Source organism: Mastigoproctus giganteus, chromosome 1 (genome assembly GCF_048544385.1).
Source record: "Mastigoproctus giganteus isolate SK-2022 chromosome 1, ASM4854438v1, whole genome shotgun sequence".
Taxonomy (NCBI): Eukaryota; Metazoa; Arthropoda; class Arachnida; order Uropygi; family Thelyphonidae; genus Mastigoproctus; species Mastigoproctus giganteus.
Genome location: NC_143575.1, coordinates 260,461,925 through 260,478,555, shown reverse-complemented (window position 1 = coordinate 260,478,555; position 16,631 = coordinate 260,461,925). Strand labels below are relative to the sequence as shown.

The following is a 16,631-nucleotide window of genomic DNA, read 5'->3' as shown; positions in this document are numbered from 1 at the left end:
TGAAGTAGTGGTGAAAAAGTGAAAGAATTTGAAAAACCTAGTACAAAACTAAACTGGGACTGAGGAAGAAAACAATATACAAAAATAACTTTATACAAATAAATAAAAAATAATAATAATAACAAATAAATAAAAAAAATAAATAATATTGTATTCAGATATGGGAGGGCAATTTTTAGCAACAGGTCGAATCAAGGGATGGCTAAAATTGCCCTCCCATATCTGAATACAGTGTTATTATTATTATTTTTTATTTATTTGTTATTTTTTATTTATTTGTATAAAGTTATTTTTGTATATTGTTTGCTTCCTCAGTCCCAGTTCATTTTTTAATAGATTTTTCAAATTCTTTCACTTTTTCTCCACTACTTCACTTCCAGTTTCTACTATCCCTTAAACTTCTTTGTTCAGGCACTTTGTGTATTTTTCATTTCCATTTTCACAGACACTTTGTTACAAACCACACATTATTTATATCCTTTTACTTCCTTTCCTGTTGCGCTGCACATTTTGGAGCATTAGACATATGATAACTTTTGTTATTTTCCTTCATAACAGTTTAATATAAGGTGTATTTCCTAAAAAGCAAACTGTACTTTCAGGATCAACTCAGGACCTTATGGTGAAAAAAAAAGGTTATATACACATGTGTCTGATGCTGAGTGGTTAAAGAGCTATGGCTGTTTGAATTTTAAAAAATGAAGTTTTCAATAAAAAATAATAAAAATGATAAAATAAGAATAAGCAGATACATACACTGGTGTTCAAATAAAGTGCATCACCTAGGAATTTCACATTTCTAACCTTTTTCATGATGGTATGTTACATTAATGACTAGCATCACAAATGAAATATAAACAAAAGATATTTATTAATAGTTAAGGCAAAGCTAAATAATATTTGAGCATTTGAGCCTTTGAGCATTTGATTCAAATAATATTTGAATATTTGAGCCTTTATAAACAGTTTTGGTAAACATGAAAATTATGGCTGAAACATTATCAGAAGCCGTCAATTTGCTTCGGTTTATCATTTTAAATGGAAAACAAAATGAAAAGTTCACCAGGTGCAAACTAATATTTAGTTGAACCGCCTCTGGCCCTGATAACAGCAGTACACCATAGAGGCATTGACAAGATCAATTTTTGAAGACAATCAACTGATAGTTTGTGTTTCCAAACACAAATTATGAAGTTCACGAAGGATCTTTGGTTTCTTTCTGGCAACTGCAGATTCCACACAATGCCAACAGTTCTCTATAGGATTCAAGTCTGGGCTGTTTCCTGGCCAGCTAACAGTTGTAATGGACCATTCTTCCAACAATTTTTTCACCTGTAACAAATGTAAACACAGTGTCGAACCTCTAATGCAGAAATGAAGTTAAAATAACTACAGAAGCACCTACTTACACTTTTCACCCAATGACAAGGAGCAGAGTCGTCCTCAAAGATGCAGTTACTTTGCAGGTTGAAATGGTCTCCAATGGTTGGCAGCAATTTGCCTTCCAATATAGCCAGGTATCCATTGACATTTACTGAACCTTTTATAAACTGCAGGTGGCCTACTCTGCGATACAAAATGCACCTAGTCTAGATGGTATTCTTCACAACATCTACAGTGAATCATTTGTCTCCCATCAGAGCCATGCAGGTCAAATTTCTTCTCATCAGAGAAAAATAACTGACTTCCACTGCTTAGGAGTCCATTTGATATGCTCCTTACACCAAATTAATCGGGCCTTTTTCATTTTTTGTGTGAGGAGGGGCTTCTTAGGATGACGGGCCAAAATTCCATTTTTGAAGAGGCATCTTCTGACTGTTACTGCACTTGCTACCACTCCTGTATGTTCTTCCCATTCTCTTTTCATCTCAGATGAAGAAGCTTTATCGTTTTTAAGGCATAAGCCTTCTAAACAGTCTGTTTTGACGTAGAGATTCGTTTGCATCCAGTTCCTTTTTTCCTATCAGCAGAACCAGTATTCTTGAGTTTGGAAGGAAATTTACTCACTGTCTACTGATTACAAGACACTCTATAAGCAATATGACGGGAAGAACATCCTTCCTCATGTAAAGCAACAACAGCACTCTTTCTTCATGGCATTAACTGCCCGTAACTCGCCATCTTGACACAATGACTTCACTCTTGCAGAGCGTGCTTATAGGGCTGAAAGTAACAGCTGATGCAATATTACATCATTACCCACGTGTGTCAATCTTATCTGATGCAATCTGTAAGAAATATTGCCATATAGTTACGTTATTTGGACGACAGTTACAATTTTAAGGGGTGAAGCACTTTCTTTGAACACCAGTGTATACAGTAAAATGTTTATTCATACTATGTACATGTTTGCTTTTTTATTATTACTATTTGTACCACTGAAAATTCCATAAGAATTTAAAATTCAAGCAGCAATGGATTCATAATCATTCAGAAGCAGATACATGTTTATTAGAACTTTTATCGTGTTTTGTTGTTGTTGTAGTAGGGTTTTTAGGAGCATCAGCAACTAAGGCCATATTGCTTTGTGTATATTTCTGTAAACTGCGGTACTCTGAGGTCTATTTTCTGGACAAAAAACCCAAGTTTCCGGGAGAAAAACCGTGCTAACTTTATCCGAGACCAACTAACTCAGCCACATTGTGAAAAAGGCCCATAAAAATTCCTCCCATCATTGATGGGACTCGAACTCAACTTTTCCACCTGGTGCAGAGAGGATGGCAATCTTACCAACTGTGCTATGAGGGAATTGTGTTTTCAGGTGCTGAATCAATCCTGGAAGTCCAGCTCACATGTTATAAAAAAATAAAACAACATGTATAACTAGACTCTTCTAAAATTAATTAAAGATTAGATTATGAAAAGTTTCTTTACCTGACATATTTCTTGCCCATATACTTGAACTGGTGTAAACAGAGCCTATTCAAAAGAATTTAAAAAAAAAATAAATAAATAAAAGGGCAAAGATTGGGGGGGGGGGGAGTTCCTGAATAAAAATGTACTGATTCATGTAGAACACAAGAAATCAATTTAAACTTACTCTAAAATGTGAAAGAAATCTAAAATATCATTTTCAATACAGTGCTGCCACCATCCAATCAGTAGTTCTAGAAAAAAAAAGAAAGAAATAAAAGATTTACTTAAATAAATCAGTAACTTTTAATTAGAAATAAAAAAAAAAAGTGATAAACTTAATATTTCAATTAATATCCCAAATAAGAAAAGAACAACGAATTAAATTGGGCACTTATAAAGTGTACAAAATGGAAAAATGCGAAACAAAAGTAACTGTAATTTCAATAAATCAGCTGAGTAAATTGTGAAATACAGAAACAGAGATATGATGAAAAAACAAACCATTTATATACTTTTGTAGATAAGCTATTTAAATACAAAGTATATAAATATCTTCTATAGATCAGCATTTTTTTAATCATTTCATACCACACAAAAATTCAAATCAGCTCGTGAATGTTGAACAGAAAAAAGTAAACAATATGGGCAACAAAGCTTTGGTGCTGATAAAAATAATAATTCTTTGAGGAATTTTCACCAGGAGCTTAGCCCCAAAATTTACTACTCTGCAGCAAGATGTTCACAAACATGCTGACATTTGGTATAACAGAGTATTTAACTGCAGTCCTTGTTCATATGCATTTAGTTTAAATTAACTGCATGTGCAAAGCTTAGAAAATAAGTCAGAGATATAGAAAAAACATAGGATAGAACCTCAAATCCAGAAAGATTAAGACCTAGCTCTATAAATTTTTTGAAATTAATACTATACACAGCTGTTGGTAGTTAAGTGCATATATCATAAACTAGAAAGACTGCACAATGTTTCAATGGAGTGACAAAGTAATATTACTACTATATCGTGTACTTCAACACTGTGGTGACTTTTTTCTGTATGAAATAAATTAACCATATTAAATATTATTTAAAGAATGACTTTTCAATTATGAAACAGAATGCTTATTAGCATAATACATTTTAGACAAATAGAACTTGCCATGATTTCTTAAATGGAAATTAACCTTTTCACAGCACCTAACAACATTAGGTTATGAAAAATTTCATTAGTTTTTTCAGCTCTCTGTAATCTAACCTAACTTAAACTGACAGTGGCACTGCACAGATGAAGAAAATGATAGACAGCCAACTTGTGCCATGAAAAAACAGTATTCTGTTTTGTGCAATTAATATTACATATATGTCGACCTATAACAGATCCAATCAAATAATATTTCATGCTATTTCAGTAGTAGCTTACCAGAGCAACAAATAGTTACTATATTTCATGCAGAAAAATTTTTTCACAGTGCAAAGTATAGTGTCCATCTTCACTTCTCTGTTGCTGACTCCACTCAAAAAGAATGGAGTCAGCAACAGAGAAGTGAAGTAACAGAGTACCATATCAACATTATTTACCCATGTTGTATGTGATGTTTCATGGCTGGACATAGCTTTAGGTGAGTGCCAGTCTACAGAAAATTTCTGTAATTTTTTTTTTTTGGTACTTCAATTCATACACAATAGAAGTTCCCATATTCTTCAAAGTTTCTTCACTAAACTGTCTTCTGAAGATTTCTGTTTGGTTGTGTTTTATGTTTATATTTAAAAATGCTATATACATTGATAGTTTCTGCTTTTGAAATCATTTCAAAGTATAACAAAATAACAGTACCTTGATGAAGTGGAGGACTTGCAGAGTAGTTTGAAGTGCTTCTGATCATACAGCTTCAAGAAGAGTATATTCACTGGAATGAGGGCCATCAAAGCAACATTGAATCAGCAGAATGTGACAAAAAGAGAATGTAAGCATGTGCTACAGACGTAATGAAGGCACTGAGTAGGTGATCAGCTATATACAAAACTAGCAGAAAAACTTCCTACTGAATGAAAAATGTGGTGCTACTCATTACTGACAGGACACCACATGCCTCCTAGACACCTGTTTACACTGCATGGAATTGAACTACTAGTTGATGGCTAAATGCTGTCAACTAGTAGTTAAATTCCAAGGCACATAGTGTCCTGTCAACAATATATATGACCTTTGGAGTAAGCAAAAGGATGTCATTATCCCTTTGTATAAGATAATGGCAATACTGCATTTAGAATACTGTGTTCTGGTCTCGAGACCACACACTTGAAAAGAGAGACATAACTTCTAGAAAGGGGCTCAAAGAAGTAAAGGTGATAAGGGGAGGCTAATCAATTCCATATGAAAAATGGTTTAGAAAGCGCAGACTGCAAAGCTTAGCAATTAGATATCTTATAGGGAACAAGATAAAAGGTATATTTTCAATAGCAGAAGAAAGAAAAACTAGGGTCACAAATACAAAATTCTGGGAAGTAATAGAAGGCAATATCTCAAATTTACTTTCAGTCAGTGTTCTTTAGATCACTGGAATGAATTTCCTGCCATAGTGGTAAAGGTTTGTTATTCAAAGTGGAATTGGATAGGCACATTTTGGCAACAAGGAAAGTATATATAATAGATTCTTCTCTCCCTCCCCCAGAAGTACAGAAAAGTCCACTTCCTTGCATCATTTAATCATTATAATACTAATACTAAATTAAAATCAGCTGCAAATTTAAATAACAAAAAGGTCTTTTTAATAATAAAAAATATTTTAATAATATTTTATAAAACAAAGTACACAATGTTGAACATATATTTAAAAAAATAAAATAAATTGTAAACTAAGGATAGCGGATGTTGATCATTCCTGTATAGAAACATTTTCTATGTAAGTATCACCAACAACCCTGTCCACAGTTTGCAATTCTATCTTGTCTTGAATGAGATAAGTTTTTGGGTAGAGGCAATCCTTTATGAATTCCCAAAAATATAACCATAAGGATTAAAGACTAGATGAATAAGACTATCTTGACTGATGGAATCCCATCATACACTCCAAACATGAATTTTCCTCCATCAGAAATTTGGTATGTGTGCCTTTACTTTGTTTTTGCAAAAGAATATTTCCTCCAAAAATTATTAGTAATCCTTGAAGAACAAGAATAAAATCATCCAGAAAAAGATACAAACACTACCTTAGCAAAGTGAATTAGTCCTATAATCTTAACAATAATCTTAAGTTCGGTGCATTAGATCAACTGGGAGACCTAACAACAAAGATCAACCTTATTTATATATATAATCATTTTCTGAAGAAACTGACTTGAGGCATAAGGCACAGAAAAGTAGAGTAGCATAACAGATCATAGTAATGCCATCAAACTAATGATAAACATTATATCAGCCTGTAATATAGGAATATATGCATGTAGCATTAGAGAATCAATGTACGTAATGCACAATGAGAGGCATAAAGAGAAAAATAAGCTTATTAGCCAAGAGAGAAAATAATCTTTAACTGAGTCTAACAACTGCTAAGTTCTTCTAAACACATAAGAAGTAGGCTCATCAATTAAACATAAGGAGAAAAAGTAAGTGTACCATAAACCAAACTATAAATTAAATATATTAAGTCTAATTATTAATAACAGAATACATCAAATAGTATATTATCAATGGCTAGCACTATTCAGTATATTCAAATAATTATTAGCAATTGCTATCTATTTCTGATTAATTACTGCAGTCTGGGCAACAATTTAATAGCTTACTTAGGGCTAGCTATTATTCTGACAATAAGGATACTAAATTGTTGATAATATCTTTATGCTATGGCCATGTGGCCAATCTTCAGGACTAGCTATAGCTGGTAAAAAAAAAAAAAAAAAAAAAAAAAAAAAAAAAAATCAGAAACAAATAGCTACCGCTAATTATTATTTGGATGTATCGAATGGTGCCCTTGATAATGTACCATTCATTGTATCCTGTTATTAATAACTGCGCTTGATGTATTTATGTATATACATAATTGACTGATTTTATTATAACATAATTTCATTACATTCATTTCATTATTTTATCATTACATAATTTCTGTATATTATTCTCATCATTACTGTTCGTGTTGGTTCAGAGATAAAAATGGAGTGATTTCCTCCATCAATATTAAACTTTTGCCTGGCATCATAAGAGACATCTAAGGTTATATCACCCTAAATGTCTTGGCATGAAAGTATAAATAGAAGAAATAGATTCATTTGCTGCCAGTCAACTAAACTTTAATGAACTTCTGTTTATACAAATTAAATGGATTGATGTGATCCATATAAGCACTACCAGTATTTCAGATTTTTAAGGAGCAGACGAGATTTATGCAAAGATATGCAAACATTTCTGCATGCCATTTATGGAAAATAATCATGATTTTCTCAAAACCCAAGGTGCTTTTCCTCAATTTTAGGACAATACAATATAATATTAATATTAAGAAATATTTTTTAAATTTTATATATTTAAAATGGATATTGCAAAATTTACCTTCATTCACGTATTTCACTATGTACAAAAAACAAACTAGAAGATCCTTAATTTCTGTAGCATCTAATTTATCATAACGAAGAAGACCACCAGGACCACCAAATGGCAAGGATTGTGATCTGTAAAAAATAATACATATTTAAGGGTAAATTTAAAATAGTGATTAAATAAATGGTAATGAACTGCTTAAAATAAGTATATACTAATTATAAATAAAAGAACAATTATGAAAAAAATAATAATTAATCTCACAATTTGTGTGTGTAAGTAAAATATGTTGTATAATATTGAAGATAATTCAAGCAGACAATACCAAGATGGATTTAAAGAAATGCAAGGGATATAAATATATTAAAAAAAAAAAAAAAAAATATATATATATATATAAAACCATACAAATAAATTAGAATAAGGATTAAAATAAAATAATGCCAGCAGTATGGCATGACAAGAGCAAAAAAAGTCTAAATTAAACAAATTAAATCAAATCAAGCAGGGAGGGAAGAGAGGGGTAACAAGAATAAAAATATTGTAGCAGAAACTCTCTAAAATAATTTAGAAAATCTAAATGTACGAATAATAATTCATTGAGTTTTAAAAGCCAATTAAATATAAATTTAACGGTGCCCCCTCTGACGGGCACCAGGTCCAAATTTACGTGAAATATCACCAACAGAGATGTACACCACTACAATAAAACAAAACTAAACCAAAAATAGACTGACCATTACGCCCCATCTTGACAGAGGACCACAAGGCCAATAATGGTCAGGGAATCGCTGCATTTCGAACGCTGGACAAATCACCGCAAAGGAGAATCGATTGAAAGATCAGTCCACCACCCGATCCCAAGGTCGAACTGCCAATGCAGAGGAATTGAACAGCGGTGGTCCTGATGCAGCGAAAATTAAAAATAGAACCGATACGAGCACTCCAGTGCAAAGTCACACTACTTACGAAAGTAATCTTAACCAGTTTATATAGACGAATAATGAACTATGGATGGACGAATAATGAACTATGGTCATGTAGAGGAATATGCTTTTTGCTGCCTCTGATGTATGCTGCACCCCTTTTTATTTTTATTATGAAAGATCGTTTCCAACTATATTTAAACGTTATTCAAATATATGTATAATTATATCACATGATAGTAGTGGGCGAATTGCTAATGCTGAGCCTGTGCTGCCATCCATAGTTCATTATTCATCTATATAAACTGGTTAAGATTACTTTTGTCAGTAGTGTGGCTTTGCACTGGAGTGCTCGTATCAGTTCTATTTTTAATTTTCGCTGCATCAGGACCACCGCTGTTCAATTCCCCTGCATTGGCCGTTCGATCTTGGGATCGGGTGACGGACTGATCTTTCGATCGATTCTCCTTTGCGGCGATTTGTCCAGCGTTCGAAATGCAGCGATTCCCCGACCATTATTGGCCTTGTGGTCCTCTGTCAAGATGGGGCATAATGGTCAATCTATTTTTGGTTTATTTTATTGTAGTGGTTTCATCTCTGTTGGTGATATTTCACATAAATTTGGAGCTGGTGCCCCGTCAGAGGGGGCACCGTTAAATTTATATTTAATTGGCTTTTAAAACTCAATGAATTATTATTCGTACATTTAGATTTTCTAAATTATTTTAGAGAGTTTCTGCTGAAATATTTTTATTCTTGTTACCCCTCTCTTCCCTCCCTGCTTGGTTTGATTTAATTTATGTTTAATTTCGACTTTTTTCACTCTTGTCATGCCATACTACTGGCATTGTTTTATTTCTATTTTAATCCTAATTCATTTGTATGGTTATGTTTCAAGCATCATGTAGAGGAATATGCTTTTTGCTGGCTCTGATGTATGCTGTACCCCTTTTTATTTTTATTATGAAAGATTCTGTTTCCAACTATATTTAAACATTATTCAAATATATGTATAATTATACACACACACACACACACACACACACACACACACACACACACACACACACACACACACACACATATATATATATATATATATACATAAAACTTATTGTTTTCTACCCACAATCTAGGTGACTTCAACTGGGGCCAACCACCCAGACTGACTGCAAAAAACGACAAGTAGTTCTGTTTCTGTAATGATCAATATCTGCTAAGATATATAAATTCAAAGATTAAGTAATTTGAATCGAAACCAATTAAAAGTAGTTAAAAATTTTTAGAATCAAAAGAAAGATAGTATATAAATGTAAGCATATATTGAATGTCGTTGACCCAACAGAGAACGTAATTTAATAATCAAAATATAAGAATAAATGTAAAGTATAAGGCATATCTACCGTATCCAGGACAATGTAGTAACAACAATAGTCGTCATGAAATAATAATCCCTCTAGTGAGTATATATGTGGCGACCCCTATGTGATGGACATGGTAAAAATAATTAATTAATTAAAATTAAGTTAATGCAAAGAGAAACATGCAAATAGTAAGAAGAATAATAGAAATTCAGCTCAGGGTCCTAATATAGGAATGGGTTTGCGATCCCGGGCATACCTAAGCTACAACTTTTATCTTGTATTGTCTTTAACTGCCCTACACTCTTTGTTCTTATTAGGGTAATCTGAGGATGTAGGAGAAACTGCTTCTTATTTGTACTACTATATTTTCACCTTCATGGAGTTCAGGTTCTATTATTCCTACTCTATTAGTTTTTATTCTTCTTACTATCTGCATGTTTCTCTTTGCGTTAACTTAATTTTAATTAATTATTTTTACAATATCCATCACATAGGGGTCACCAAATATATACTCACTAGAGGGATTATTTCATGACGACTATTGTTGCTACTACATTATGTCCTGGATATAGTAGATATGCCTTATACTTTACATTTATTCTTATTTTAATTATTAAATTACATTCTCTGTCAGGTCAACATATGCTGTTCAATATATGCTTACATTTATACCATCTTTCTTTTGATTCTAAAATTTTAACTATGTTTAATTGGTTTAGATTCAAATTACTTAAATCTTTGAATTTATATATCTTAGCAGATATTGATCATTACAGAAATAGAGAACTCCTTGTTGTTTTTGGCCATCAGTCTGAGTGGTTGGTCCCAGTTGAAGTCACCTAGATTGTGGGTAGACAACGATAAGTTATATATATATATATATATATATATATATATATATATATTTTTTTTTTTTTTTTAATATATTTATATCCCTTGCATTTCTTTAAATCCCTGACCAATTCAAGCAGACAATACCAAGACAATCTTGGTATTGTCTGCTTGAATTATCTTCATTATTATACAACATATTATATACACATTATGGTCGTAATGTGTAATTGCTTTAGTGAGTGCATTGGCCCATAAGTATTAGTTACAGTTTGTTACAATTTATTAATTTTCTTTCTTTCCATTTACTCATATATATCAGGCTGACAGGTTGCAAATAACAACCAGTTTTGTTAGTAACATTAACATGCCATGTAATGATTTTGCAATGGAGCAAGGGACAAAAACCAAATATTGCTTTAAACTGGAAAATCTGCAAAAGAAATACATGAAATGTTAAAAACTGTTTATAGTGATGAAATTTTAAGTCACACTAGTGTGTCTGAATTGTATAAGCAATACACACACAGAGAATATTTGTGATGGCCCAAGAAGCTAGTGTCCCTCAACCTCTCAAAATGAGGACAAGTCGCAAAAGTTCAGGAAATTGTAGTAAGAAATCATCATTTGACCCTTGAAATGATGGCTGATGAGTTGGATATATATATATGAGGAGATGATTTGTCAAATTCTACATGAAGATTTAGGGAAAAGGAAGGTCTGTGCAAAATCTGTGTCATGTAGTCTCACAGATGAGCAAAAGCAATGAAGAGTGTCGTGTGAAGACTTCATCTAGCCTTGTCAAGATAATCCTAATTCCTTGACAGCACTTTCAGTGGAGATGAATGATGGGCGTTTCAGTACGACCCAGAGACAAAGTGTCAGAACATGCAGTGAACTGCAAAATCATCAGCAAAGGCCAAAAGGTTTTTACAGAAATTCAGGATCAAGACGGAGCTGATCATGCTTTTGGACAAATTGAGTGTGATTCACAAGGAATTTGCACATGAAGGGGAGAGCAAGTCAATGCTGCATTCTACATACAGGTGTTTCAAAACTACTAAAGTGCATTTCCCTTGGCACACTATGGCCATAGATGCCGATAGAGCTAAAAAATAAACAAACAAACAGCACATTCCCTAGGTGAGGCTGGAATTTCCAGAGAAAAGCAGCTGGTTCTTCACAAAAGTGCAGAATGAGCTGAGGCACTGGACGACAATGCCCAGCCCATTCTGCACGTGTGAAGACATTTCTAATGAAACATGGCATTGTACAAACCATCCACCCTACTATCCCAATCTAGAACCAGCAGACTTCTTCCTCTTTCCCAAGGTGAAAACTGCAAAACCAAAATTCTGCAAGTAATACTTGCAGAATTTTGGTTTTGTGCAAGTTTAATTTCAATTATTTTTTTAACTAAGGTGATTATTTTCCATAAAGCATGAGACTATGCTTAACTCTCTCTCTAGTGAACGGGTTAACAGTAATAGTGGCATGTGATGCAAGAAAGCAAGCGTATGAGCTTATGTAGCATCAGCCAAAAAAAAAAAAAAAAAAAAAATTCACACAACCATTCCCTCTAAAAGTTTGTCCAGTTCCTCCTTGAATTTATTGGGAGTGTATGTCAAATATCGCAACAGGATGTAAACTTCTATCCTTACAAGTTAAGGTACTGCAAGTATTAAAATTTCATGATCTCCTTACTTGTAAAAATGAAAAAAAAAAAAAAAAAAAAAAATTTTTTTTTTGTCAAGAAATGCTAACTCAATTGGATCATGATTAAGACTTTATTCAACCTATGAATGTCTGATGAAATTCACTGTCATTTAAATGGTCTTATGAATAAACAAAACTTTCATTATTGATCAGAAGAAAATCTTCAGCAATTCCACTAGCAAACAGTTCACAGTGGCCAAGTAACAGCTCGGTGAGCAATTTAATCTCACTGTATATAATATCACTGACCCACATTTTTTTGAAGATAATAATGGAAGGGTAAAATTGCACTGTCAGGGTGCTATGCTAACATCATCAAAACTTTTTTGACTGATGATCTAGTTACTAGGTTTCCTCAAGTTGAGGCCAGTTGATTTCGACAAGATGGCATGATGTCTAAAACAGTACATGTGTCAAACAGCAGCAGCTGTATGGCTGCTTTTTCATAACCACATCATCTCCAGGAATGCTGACATTTCTTGACATCATATCATGGAACACATGAATGGAAGATTAGACGAATGCCTGTGCAGAGATAGAGCTCACCTCAAGGATATCATATTTAAAAAATAAATGGCATGATATGTACTTCAAGCTAGCATATGTGTAATTTGGCAGATAAAGTCTATTTAATTACTGAGTTTTTAAAATTTTCCTGCCTTACTGTATTTATACAATTTATTTGGCTATAGTTATATATTTATCTGTTTTGGTTTCAGTTATTTTAAATGTTTACATTAATAAGACTTTGTTTAAATGACCAGTTTCAAAACAAAAAAAAAAAAAAAAAAAAAAAAAAAAACACTGAACTGAAAATAAATTTTGTCTACTATGGCATGCTGTTATTAATGCTTGCCATTTTCTTAAAATATAATTTTCCCACCTGAAACTAACATCAGTTACTCATATATCACTATGCTAAGTAGTGTCCTACTTAGTATCTCAATTAGTTTAAAACACATTTAAAATGTTATTCTTCTTGAAGTTAATTTTTTTAAATTAAGCTGAAAACTATGGAAAAAAAAAGATGTTTTCCTAAATGTTAAGATGGTCAATGTTAATTGTAAGTTCATACATTCATAATTCGTTGTGTTACCTGAATCACATGATTATGAATTAATTATAGAACTAATGAAAATTAGTGTATAAATGTTTGTATGTGTTGGCTAAAAACTTTTTCAAAAAAAAAAATTTACTTTGTCAAATTTTAGCATACTAGCTGTTAATATTTATTAATTTGAGCACTGCCATATATATCTATGTTGTTATTACAACAATATTATTGTGTACATATTATAACTTGTTATACGGAAAATAATATTACTCTATCCTCTCCTGAACTATGATCATCCAGAGTGAAAAATCTCACATATTAAAAGAATGCTTTGATAATGCTGCAGTCTTAGTGTAACAAAAAAAAAACTGCAGGAGATCATTTCATTTTAATAATTAAGCAACCTGCTAAGATCTTAAATAATCAAGTTAGGTTCACCCAAAAATTTCTTTATACAAACAAAGTAGACTAATTACCTAGTTTAAAAATATGACAGAATAAGCATATGAACTGTTAATTAAATTCATCACACACTCAAAGTGGGCTAATTGTAGCCTGGTATTTTGTATATTTGAGAAGGATGTAGAGCTGTTGAAATGAGTACAGAGAAGGGCAACAAGATGTGAACAGAACAAAGGGTTGCTCTTTCGAAGAAAGAGCTTAAGTTTTGCAAATTACAGTGTCTGGAGACTAGGCACCTGTGAGGTGATCTGATTGAGGTGTATAAAGCCTTGAATGGTTTGAGTATGCTCAATGCTGATGGGATTCTTTCTCTTGCTCAGAATAATCTGCCTGAGAGGACATAAATTCAAATTGAGGAAAGACGGTTGTAGGATAGATGTGCGGAAGTTTGCCTTTAGCCAGCAGGTGGTTGATTGCTGGAACAAACTTCCATCTGTCGTTGTTGAAGTTGATAGCTTAAATAGATTCAAGGCAGAACTTGACAAACATTTGGAGCGAGGGGATGGGTGAAATAAGGGGTTTTTTTTTTTTTTTTTTTGGCTGATGCTATATAAGCTTGCTTTCTTGCATCATGTGCCCTTGCTAATGCTATAAAGAATTACATGTCTCAATCAATAACATGTTGGTAGAGAATATGGGTTATTTTAGGATATGAACTGAACTTTGTCATTATTATTAGCAGTATCAAACAATACAAGGAAACAAGCTTATACAGCATCAACAGAGAGAGAGAGAGAGAGAGAAAAAGGACTATCAATATCATCTGTCCATCCCTTCTAATAATTTGTCTGAACCTTTTATTTAATTATGATCCTGCATTCCTGATTAATATTAAATCCATTCATAAATTAATGGATTTAATATTAATCAAGCCAAATGATGCATGAAAATGAAGTTATTATACATTAACTAAAAAAAAAAAAAAAAAAAAAAATTTGTTTGATTGATGAACAGTTAACTATCCAATTCACTGTTAACTTTATCAAACTTTCTATCTCAACTCCATTGGGAGGCAACTTATTCCAATAATTATCATGCTGCCCAAAGGTGAACTTCATGAATATAATCTTCTGTTGCTTCTCAAAATTTTATATTTGTGACTAAAGCGTCACTAAAAAAAATTTCCATTTGTTTCAAAAAAGTCTCATGGTTTAATCACTTAGTATAGTACATGCACTTTATTATGATCACAGATAATGTTATCATTCGTATAGTGATAGTGTTAGATAGATGGTGTTATCACTTTTATGAGGTCCCAACCAGACATATAGGGAAAAAAATGCTTTTTATTGTATCAGCAGTTCAGTTTACATTACTGCTTTCTGTCATACCACAGCTTATGCATGTCCAGTGGAAGCAATTACATAACATTACACAATTATTCATTTGTTCTTGAACTCCAACACATGTGACTACTTACTGATTTTGCTTTATATAGTTCATATACTTGTCAGTGTTATTACTGCCTGAAAGAAAGTATTATGTCTGAACACCTACCAATGTTACTGTTTAATAAAAGAACATCAACCCTTTTTTATTTGTGTTTAATAGTTTATATGGATTTCCAGAAACATTATAAGTTTCATTTCTACTGAAGACTTTCCCAAAGGAATAGTGGATAATCAAATTACAGAATTTTTTTATTGCTTTATTTTAATGTTTTCTTTCCATCTCCTTCCACCTTTAAGTAAACATTCCACTCTGCATCAATAAACAATGCCAAACAACTTTATTCTTGTTTAAATCATTGTTATTCATTATTTCAATTATTATTATCAATAAGTTATTACTATCACTTTAGCCACGTCCCAAAGTGATCACAACAGGTGGCATCCACTGTAATTAGTACTGGGCCATAACATTCTGTATTTTTACTTTCTGTTACAGCTTTCTCTTTTAAGCATCTTTTAATTATATTAATCTTATTTATCCCTATTTTAACTTGGGAGAAAAAAAAGTCAGAATAATTGATAATTCTATTAATGATTTAAAATTTCAAAAGTTTAAATGATATTGCAAAAAACAGATACCCTATATTGGCGAAAGAGATATCATTGCAGTGATCTCTTTTTTTGAAAGAGATATCATTGTAATGATATCTTTTTCACAAATGAAATTAAAGTTCATGGAATGAAATATGACATATATCCACTGTCTTGTGTGAAAGTAAATGGTAAAGTACTATTACTCTTTCATAATGCTTGTCTGCTATTTTGTAGCTAAAAATGTTTTTTAGCTACAAAATTAGAATTTATCAAATTTAGCTCAAAATTACCAAAAATAGTATAACAAATTAGCTTTATTTCAATACTATGTATGTGCATGTAGTATACCCAACTAAAAGTTGGAAATGTTTGTCACGATATAAAAACATTAAAAAGTAGCAAAGTTTTAAAGTTTAGAATTAACTTGAATTTTACATATTTTATTAAGATAAATAAATAAAGGGAAAAAAATAGATAAAAATTAAAGGCAATGTGTATCTGCTTTGTTAAAGGGAGACACATGAAAGGATATGTTAAAATAATATTACTACATATAGTTAATGGAAATTGTGGATTTCCATTAACTTCTGATTATGTTTAAGTTGATACTATGTGCACAGAATTTAACATGTATTATATACATGTGCACAGAATTTAACATGTATTATAAACATGTACACAGGAAACAGTGTTAAAGACTAAAGGATTCAAACATAACAAAACCAAATTTTTTTTCTTCTTTTTATATATATATACAGGGTGTCTCAAAAATATTGGTACAAACGTTTAGGGGAGGTAGGTAACATCTAAAGGAATGTGAATCGCATAGGAACCCATAACCGGAAACATCACGGGAAAGTAGTAGCAGAGGCACAAGAAGCAAAAATGACACGACAGTAA

General features: G+C 32.0%; 1 protein-coding gene across 1 annotated transcript in view; it reads right to left on the bottom strand.

Moving 5' to 3' along the window:
- Ziz (dedicator of cytokinesis protein Ziz) overlaps positions 1–16,631 on the bottom strand; it is a 464,297-nt gene that overhangs the window by 83,308 nt on the left and 364,358 nt on the right. Inside the window, 3 exon segments of the mRNA XM_090369931.1 lie at positions 2,875–2,919; positions 3,041–3,107; positions 7,406–7,524. Coding sequence (XP_090226057.1) covers positions 2,875–2,919; positions 3,041–3,107; positions 7,406–7,524 — 231 coding nt within the window.